Consider the following 10,065-nt stretch of genomic DNA (forward strand, 5'->3'; position numbering starts at 1 on the left):
CTTCTTCGGTGAAATAGCTACTCAGTTCTTTTGCCCATTTTTAAGTTGGATTGTTTGTCTTCTTTTTGAGTTGTAAGAATTTTTCATATATTCAAGACACAAGTCCTATATCACATACAGGATTTTCAATTATTTTCAACTATGAAATGAAGTTTCAGAAAAAAGGCAAGTCTGTGGATTGTCTTTTCATTCTCTTAATGGTGTCTTTTCAAGCATAAATGTTTTAAATTTCGATGATGTTCAATTTAACAGTTTTCTAATGGATTGTGCTTTTTGTGGTGTAACTATGAAGTTTGCTTAACTCGAGCCCACATAGATTTTCTTCTTTGGTTTCTTCTAGAAGTTTTATATTTTTAGCTTTTACACTTAAGGCTGTGATCCATTTTTAGTTAATTTTTATGTGTCATGTGTGGTGAAAGTCTAAATTCATTTTCTTGCATATGAATATTCAATTGTCCTGGCAGTATTTGTTAAAAATAGTATGCTTGACATAGAGAATGGACTTGAGGACACGAGGAGGGGGAAGGGTAAGCTGGGATGAAGTGAGAGAGTAGCATGGACATATATACACTACCAAATGTAAAATAAATAGCTAGTGGGAAGCGGCCACATAGCACAGGGAATCACCTCAGTGCTTTGTGACCACCTGGAGGGGTGGGATAGGGAGGGAAGGAGGGAGATGCAAGAGGGAGGAGATGTGGGGATGTGTGTATATGTGTGGCTGATTCACTTTGTTATAGAGCAGAAACTAACACACCATTGTGGGACAATTGTGCTCCAATGAGGGTGTTAAGAAAAAAAAATAGTATGCTTTCCCTCATTCAATTGCCGTGGCTCCTTTGTGGAAAATCAGTTGACTGTAAATGATTCATTTCTGGACTCCTAATTTTGTTCCATCGATCTCTGTGTTTCTTCATATGACAATAGCACACTATCTTCATTACTGGGGTCTTATATTAAGTTTTGAGGTTGAGGAGTGTAAATACTCTAACTTTTTCAAAATTATTTTGGCTATTCTATGTTTTTTGAATTGGGACATAAATTTGGGGGTCAGATTGTCAATTTCTACAAAACAAAACAAGCTTACTCTCGTTTTGATAGGGTTTGCATTGAATTTATCAATCAATTTAGGGAGAATCACTGTTTTAATAATATTGAGTCTTCTAATTTATGGTTGTCTATTTAGGACTTTAATTTTTCTCAGCAATGTTTTAAAATGTTCACCTTACATGTCTTGTAATACTTGTGTCAAATTTATTCCTTGATATTTTATTATTATCTATGTTATTGTGAATGGTATTGTTTTCTTAATTTTATTTGTGGAATGTTCATTGCTAGTATGTAGAAATACAATTGATTTTTGTATTTTGAGCTTTTATCATATTACCTTATTAAATACAATGATTACTTATTGTCTCTTTATTGAGGATTCCTTGGAATTTTGTACGTCCTGGCTCATATAATCTGTGAACAAAAAAAGAGAGGTTTACTTCTTCCTTTCCAATTTAGATATCTTTAACTTCTCCTCTTCCTTGTTCTGCTACTCCCCTCCTTTAGCCTTTTGGCTAGAACTTCCAGTGCAGTGTAGAATGGAGTTGTTGATAACAGACATTCTTGTCTGGTTTCTGAACTTAGAGGAAAATATTCAGTCTTTTATCATTAAATATGATGTTAGCTGTAGGTTTTATATAGATGCCCTTTATCAGGTTGAGGAAGTTCCATTAAATTCCTAGTTTGTGGAGTATTTTTTAAGAATGGGTATTGGATTTTGTTAGATGTTTCTGCATCTGTTGAGATGTTCATGTAGTTTTTGTCTTTATTTTGTTAGTTTGGTGTATTTCATTAATTGATTTGCAGATGTTAAATGAGCTTTGCATTCCTGGAATAAATCCTACTTTATTATAATGTATAATTCTTTTTGACTTGCTGCTGGATTTAGTTTGCTAATATTTTGTTAAGGATTTTTTCACCTCTGTTCATGAAGGGTATTTATCTGTATTTTACTTTCTTTTTGATATCTTTGTCTGCTCTGGTATCAGGGTAATGACTACATATAATGAGTGGTGAAATTTTCTCTCCTCTATTTTCTGTAAGAACTTGTGAAGAATTTGTATCATTTCTTCTTTAAGTATTGGTTAGAATCCCCCAGTGAAGACATTTGAACAAGGGCTTGTCTTTGTGTGAAGACTTTTAATTACTAATTCAATCTTGTTACTTATTACAGGTCTATTCAGATACTCTAGTTTTTATTGAGTTAGTTTTGGTAGTTTGTGTTTTTCTGGAATTTTTCTGTTTTGCCTTTGTTGTCCAGTTGTCGGCATAAAGTTGTTTATACTACTTTTAATCCGTCTAATTTCTGTGAGGTCAGTAATGATGTTCCCTTTTTCTTTCTTGATTTGGTAATTTCTGTCTTCTCTATTTTTTCTTGTTCATTCTAGCTAAAGATTGTTCAATTTTGTTGATCTCTTCAAAAATCAACTTTTAATTTCATTGATTTTCTCTACTCATTCTGGTTTTCTATTTGATTAATTTTTTATAAATGTATTATTTCTTTCCTTCTGCTTATTTATTAATTTGCTCTTTTTGTAATTTCTTAAGATAGAAGCTTAGACAGTTGATTTGAAACCATTCTTCTTCCTTAATGCAGGCATTTAAACCTATAAATCTCTCTCTAATCACTTCTTTAGCTACATCCCATAAATTTTTTTTCATCCCATAAATTTTATTATGCTGGGTTTTGTTTTCATTCTGTTCAAAATATGTTTCAACCTGAAGGACTTACTGAGTATTTCTTATAAGGCATGTTTGCTATCAGCAGATACTCTGAGTACTTGTTAATCTGAGAATATCTTTATATCGATTTCTCTTTTTTTTTGGCTGAATCATGTGGCTTGTGGGATTGTGAGATTTTAGTTCCCTGACCAGGGATTGAACCTGGGCCCTCAGCAGTGAGAGCTTGGAGTCCTAATCACTGGACCTCCAGGGAATTCCCTCAATTTCACTTTTGAAGCATAGTTTTGTGAGAATAGAATTCTTTATAGATAGAAGTCTTTTCTCTTTTATTCCAGCACCTTAAATACATTATTCCACTGCCTTCTGGTCTCCATTGTCTCTGATGAGAAGTTAGCACTAGTCATATGGTTTTTCCCCTTGTACATGTTGAGTCATTTTTCCTTTGCTGTTTTCAAGATTTCCTTTTTGTCTTTTTTTTTCTGATAGTCAACATTTTGGCTATGATGTGTCTAGCTAGGATCTCTTTGTGTTTATTTTGGGGTTTGTTGAGCTTCTTGGATCTGTAGATTGTTTTTCATCTAATTTGGAAGTTTTTTGTTTTTTTTTTTAATTTGGAACTTTTTAAGCCATAATTTCTTCAGATTTTTTTTCTGCTCTTTTCTCTCTGTCTTCTCCTTCCTGAGTTACCATTACACATAGGTTTGGTTTACCTGATGGTGTCTTATGGGTTTCTGGGCTCTTTGTTTTTCTTCAGTCTTCCTTTAACTCTGTTCTTCTGTTTTAGGTAATTTCTATTGATTTATCTTCAGGTTCACTGGTTCTGTTACAAAGTCAAATATGTTGTGGTATCTCTCTAGTAACTTTGTAATTTTAGTTATTTTACTTTTTAATTTCACAATTTCCTTTTGTTTCTTATTAATAGTTTTTATTCTTTGTTGAGATTCTCCATTTTAAGTTGTTATCATACTTACCTTTAATTTTTCACACATTGTTTTCTTTAAGTTCTTTGAATATATTCATAGTATCTGCTTTGAAGTCTTTTTTTTTTCCCCTGTATCAGCATCTGGGCCCACTCATCAACAGTTTCTATTGGCTGCAATTTTTTCCCTAGGTATGTGTCACTCACTCTTTCCTGTTTCTTTGAAAACTGGATATTTTAGATATTATATTGTAGCCATACAATAAACAGGTTGCAGGCTGGATTTGGCCCACTGAGCAGGTTTACTGTTTCCTACAATAAAAATGTAAAGCATAAAATGTGAAATAAGGGAAGTATGGCTGAATGGGAGACAGCTTGTGATGTGAACATATGAATGACCAGTAGGCAAAGCAAAATGGCCTAGGCAGCCCTACCTATGACTGCTTTGACTGAAAACATTCTTTATTCAGCAGGATCAAAGCTAGAAATTCAACCTTGTCCCTCCTGTCCTCTGGCATTCTCTAGTCAGCAAGCCCTCAGCCAACATGTATGGCTCAGTCATCTCCCTCAGTTTTTCTCAAGTTTACGTGCAGGAAATCATCTACATTCAGGGAAACAATATTCAGAAGATCAGAAACAGCAGCAGGAGCAAGTCTTTGATCAAACCTGCTCAAGCAACAAAGCAGAAATTCAAGAGAGAGAAGAAGATTCCAAGCTTTTGTTTGGGAGAGTAAGTAAAAGCAGCACTTCAAAGGCATTCTCCAGAACCCTGGAAGAACAGCCAGTAAGGTCCAAGGAAGACAACACAGTTGTGGACATAGTGCCCAGCCCTGCCCAGAGGACAAACCTTGAGGAAACAGACAAAACATTACATGGTTTAGAAGTCTCAGGATTTGGAGCAATCAAATATGGAGAGTTTGGGCTAGGCTTTATCAAGGAGTCAAACCAGCTCAGCCTCCAGAAGACACACACAGGGGAGACCCCTTACATGTACACTGAGTGGGGAGAAAGCTTTAGCAGTATGTCAGTCCTCATCAAAAACCAGAGGGCACACTCTGGGGAAAAGCCTTTTGTGTGCAGGGAATGTGGACGAGGCTTTACTTGGAAGTCAAACCTCGTCACACACCAGAGGACACACTCAGGGGAGAAACCGTATGTGTGCAAGGAGTGTGGACGAGGCTTTACTTGGAAATCAAACCTCTTCACACATCAGAGGACACACTCAGGGGTCAAGCCTTATGTGTGCAAGGAATGTGGGCAGAGCTTTAGCCTGAAGTCAAACCTCGTCACACACCAGAGGGCACACTCTGGGGAGAAGCCTTACATTTGCAAGGAATGTGGACATGGCTTTCGCCAGCATTCACACCTCATCAGACATAAGAGGACACATTCAGGAGAGAAGCCTTATGTTTGCAGGGAGTGTGAGCAAGGCTTTAGCCAGAAGTCACACCTCATTAGACACTTAAGGACACACACAGGAGAGAAACCTTATGTGTGCACAGAATGTGGACGTCACTTTAGCTGGAAATCAAACCTCAAGACACACCAGAGGACGCACTCAGGGGTTAAACCATATGTGTGCCTGGAGTGTGGGCAGTGCTTTAGCCTGAAGTCAAACCTCAACAAACACCAGAGGTCACACACAGGGGAGAAGCCATTTGTATGCAGGGAGTGTGGGAGAGCCTTTACCCGGAAATCAACCCTCATCACACACCAGAGGACACACTCAGGAGAGAAGCCATTTGTATGCACAGAGTGTGGGCGAGGCTTTAATGATAAGTCAACCCTCATCTCACACCAGAGGACACATTCAGGGGAAAAGCCTTTTGTATGCAGGGAGTGTGGTAGAAAGTTTAGCCAGAAGCCAAACCTGTTTAGGCACAAGAGGGCACATTCAGGGAGTATACCCTTTGTGTGCAGGGAGTGTGGACAAGGCTTTTGTGATAAGTTAACTCTCATTACACACCAGAGGGCACACTCGGGGGGGAAGCCTCATGTATGCAGGGAGTGTGGGCAAGGCTTTAGCCGGCAGTCGCACCTTATTAGACATCAGAGGATCCATTCAGGGGAGAAGCCTTATATTTGTAGGAAGTGTGGGCAAGGCTTTAGTCGGAAATCAAACCTCATCAGACATCAGAGGACACACTCAGGATAGAAACCTTGTGTGGACAAGTAGTGAAACCTTTAGCCAATAGTCACATGGCATGAAACACCAGAAGTCCCACCCAGGGCTGTAGCTTTAGTAATAAGTCAGCCATTGCCAGACTCTAAAGTAGAAACATCTTATGTGTGATGGGAGTGTTCACGAGACTAATGGTAAGGGTCAACATCTCCAATCCACCTGAAGGAGAATTGCTGGCCCATTTTCAGGGGCTCTGGCTTTCCCTAGTGGGGATGGTAGGTTGTGGAAGGTCTCTCAGGTAACTTGATGGAGAGAGTACTTATTAAGTAGGTTGAAATTAGAGAATTGATACTATTCCAATATCATTTCCCAAGTATACTTGAACACTCCTTCCACAGTAACCTGGATGTTACAAAAACAGCAATTCTAGAGTCCATCTCTTGATGTCTGTCTTACCTTCTGAGAACAAGAGACAGAAACCATGGCTGATTTAATCTTGGTTCCACAGAGCATGACCCAGCAGAGTCAGCTTCAGGGAGAGTTTGGAAAATGGTCAACTCATGGGGACAGAGATAGTGCTTGGGTAAAAGGTTTTATTATACAAAAGGCTGACAGGTAAGAAAGATTGTAGGTATCCTAGCTCTGAGTTTGGGAAGAGGTGTCCATTTTTGGAAATATCATATCTTTGCTTGCTTCCTGGGGCTGTCTCTGGTTTTCAGGTTGAATCCATACTGAAAATGTTTTTATTGACTAGTGTTTTGAGACTAGAAATGTACTATGTAGTGTTATGAAGAAAATATATACACACATATACAGAAATACAAAATGAAATTACTTTCTATTCTTCTTTGAGTTACCATACAGCATCCCATTAGTAATTATTTGGTTTAAATTTTCCCAACCATTGTAAAATATACTACTTTTTTGGTTGAGAATACTCTTTTTGAAAATGGCAGTATCCCACAAATTCATTTAGAGTCGTGTCCCAAGGCCCAGTTTTTTTTTCATGAAACTTGACTAAATGACTGTGAATTTTCTTTGGAAAATAAGTTTCCTAACAACAGGCAGGAAAATGTAGAAATTGTATAATAACTTATCTTTTTATCTCTGTGCAGGTATTTAGAATAAATTTGAAAGCGTAAGAGAAAGTGTATGAGTATTTAGAAAGTGGTGATGTAGGATTTAAAGTACAATACTCAGTGGTTGGGTCATTGGCTTTCAGTTAGGGAAAAAATAAACATAGGTCCCAAAGTTTCGATATCCAAAGGAGTTAGAGTTAGGGAATCACTATCTCAAATAATATGAGGTGTAAGAGTCATAATTTTTGTTCAAAATCTAAGTTTGAGTGGAGTGAGCAGAACCTGGTGAAAAATTATGAAATACTATCTTAAATGGAGCAGCTGGCATGGCCTGCCCTTCTTAGCCCTCCCCATGGTAAATCCTGGCCTCATGCTCTTACATTTTCTCAACAGAAAAATACCTTTTGAGTTTTAATCTCTTTAAGTCTTAGAACTTAATTACTCTTTTCCATAAAATCATGTCACAAAAATAAAGATTCCAAAATTAAACATGTACCTTTAAACCTTTAAACATAGCAGAGGGCTTCCCTGGTGGCGCAGTGGTTGAGAGTCCGCCTGCTGATGCAGGGAACACGGGTTCGTGCCCCGGTCCGGGAAGATCCTACATGCCGCAGAGCGGCTGGACCCGTGAGCCATGGCCAATGAGCCTGCGTGTCTGGAGCCTGTGCTCCACAACGGGAGAGGCCACAACTGTGAGAGGCCTGTGTACCGCAAAAAAATAAAATAAAAAATAATAATAAAATTATACTGTTAATTTTGAGATAACTGTAGATTCACACAGGGTTGCAGGAAATTATACAGGGAGATCCCATGTACTCTTTACTCACTTTACTTCAATGGTAATGTCTTACAAAATGATACTATAATATCACAACCACGATACTAAAATTGATATGTACACATCTTTTAAAAACTATACGTGATGAAAAGAGAAATACACATAAAGTCCTTCATGTATGAAGTTGTTTCAAGGAAGTGCACTTCAATGATTGATTTGCGAGCTGAACCAGCTACGTTTTTATGGACACCAATTTTATTTGAAAGATTAGCTGACGAATTTTGAATAAGGTGACTCAGACTTGGATATTTGGTAGACATTTGTAAAAAAAAATGAAGTGATTTTTTAAAACAGTAAGGAAAGCTGACAGTAATTTTGTTAATTTGACTTTCAAGCAAAAAAATTAGAATATTGAAAAACAAGTTATCTGCCACCAAGAACTTGACAGTTTCCCAATACTTACTCCTTTATGATGAGATTGGTGATGATTTTAATGAATGTGATTTTATAATACCTTATAATGAAATATGTTGATGGAAGATCTGCCTAATTCACTGAACCAATATTTTCCAATTAGTACATAATGCTGCAAAATCATCTGTGGGTATATTAAAGTATAAGACAGACAAATGGATTTCAAGAGATAAAAGCCAGATTCCACATTATAAGTAACCTTTAAGAAATTACTACTTGTTGATTTTTGGTGTATTATCAAAGGATAATGTTGACAATTACCTGAAAAGGCTATTAAAACACTCCTCTATTTTCTAACTATATCTGTGTCAGGCCAGATTTTATTTATGTCAACAGGTTAAGTGCAGGAGCACATATAAAATACCAGCTATATTCTATTAAACTGGACATTAAGGAGATTTACAAAAATATAAAACAATGCCACTCTTCTCACTTTTTTTTTTTATGGTGGAAAATGTTCACACCCAAGTGAAAGTGAAACACTTTACTTTTCCCCTTTATGTGTGTTGTTTCTAGATGTTTATGGTCTGTAACCCACACTGAAAATACTACACACACACACACATCAGAAAAAAAGTTACATGTTATAATACCTAACATACTATTAACATCTATGCTTTATATAATTTAACCTAGGCATAGAAGAAACAAATGCAAAGAAAATACTTAATACCTACTGACAGATATAAACCTACAATCTGATGTATGCTGATCTATCTAGACAGAACACAAACTTGGGGCATTTTCACTTCTAGAACTAAATGATATAATTAATCTCCTTCATGCTTTTGGCTATGTCTCTTTCTGATTATACTTGGCAATTATTTTTTTCTATTTTTTAAATCAAAGAAGCAGCTTTATGCTTTTAATCATTTCTTCAGTGTGTCTTTTATATTTTGTTAATTTCTGTTACTGTTTACTAATCTCAAGCTAATTTCTTTTTATTGTATTGATTTTTCAAGCTTATTTAATCATAATTTGATTTATTTATCTTTTTACTGTTCTGAAATTCATTTCATTTCTAAGTGGCATATAATTTTCATTTTTATTTTCTCTTTTAGACAAGAATTACTGTTTCAAAGAGTGCTTACAAATGGCTAGATGGACATATTCATTTTTACAATATCCTAGTATTTAGCTTTTTATTTTGTAGCATTGTAATCAGTGTATTTTGTGATTTCTTCCATTTTAATTCATAAAGTTCAGTTTTGAATGTGATCAAGCTCTGTAACGTAAAGCAAGTATTTAATGTGTGAGTGTGTGTATATCTATTTTAGTAATATGCCAAAATTAATACAAACGGTTATAAAATTTGATATTTTTCTAGTTATTTTATTCTCCTGTTGTTTTATATTAATCTGTATTTTTATTTATTAATTTATATTATATGTTTAACACATGTAAAATTAAATCTGTGATATAAATGTAGGTATAAAGATTATTAATAGAACAAATGCCATTGTGTTCACCCCAGCAGAAGAAATAAGCCTTAATTATTTTTAAAAACTTAGTACTTCCATTTCTGTAAGTGATATAATAAATTTATGATCATGTTAGGAAGCATTTCTTCATGTATTTCAATCAAATTTTGCTTAACATATTTCAAAGCTGTTTTATTTAGACCTGTAGAAATTAATAACATTTATTCCTGATGAATTTTTCCCTTTAAAAACCCATTCAGTGCTTCTAATTAGTCTGCTCTCAATATTGTTGCACTTGCATTTTTTGGTAGTATTTACTTTTCTCAATTCTTTGTTTTCATCTTGATACTCTTATTTTGTGAATAGAGTGTCCTATTCAACATAGTGCTGGAAGCCATAGTCAGAAACAGTTAGGTACAAAAGAGAAATAAAAGGCATCTAAATTGGAAAGGAAGAAGTAAAACTACCTCTGTTTGCAAACATCATTCTATACACATAAAATCCAGGTGAATCCACAAAGAAACTACTAAGCCTAATAA

The 10,065-nt window shown here is 35.6% G+C and overlaps 1 protein-coding gene across 5 annotated transcripts in view; it reads left to right on the forward strand.

Annotated features, from left to right (window-relative positions):
- ZNF875 (zinc finger protein 875) overlaps positions 1 to 8,405 on the forward strand; it is a 28,816-nt gene extending 20,411 nt beyond the window's left edge. For 4 of the 5 annotated variants that reach the window (XM_033844263.2, XM_033844261.2, XM_033844264.2 and 1 more), the window contains one exon: positions 4,123 to 8,405. In XM_033844263.2, the coding sequence (XP_033700154.1) occupies positions 4,123 to 5,807 (1,685 nt within the window). In that variant the 3' untranslated portion in view covers positions 5,808 to 8,405. The remainder of the gene's footprint in view (positions 1 to 4,122) is intronic. The other variant, XM_019940961.3, reaches the window with a different exon arrangement.
- Positions 8,406 to 10,065: the final 1,660 nt, after the last annotated feature.

This window comes from Tursiops truncatus, chromosome 19 (genome assembly GCF_011762595.2).
Source record: "Tursiops truncatus isolate mTurTru1 chromosome 19, mTurTru1.mat.Y, whole genome shotgun sequence".
NCBI classification, from domain to species: domain Eukaryota; kingdom Metazoa; phylum Chordata; class Mammalia; order Artiodactyla; family Delphinidae; genus Tursiops; species Tursiops truncatus.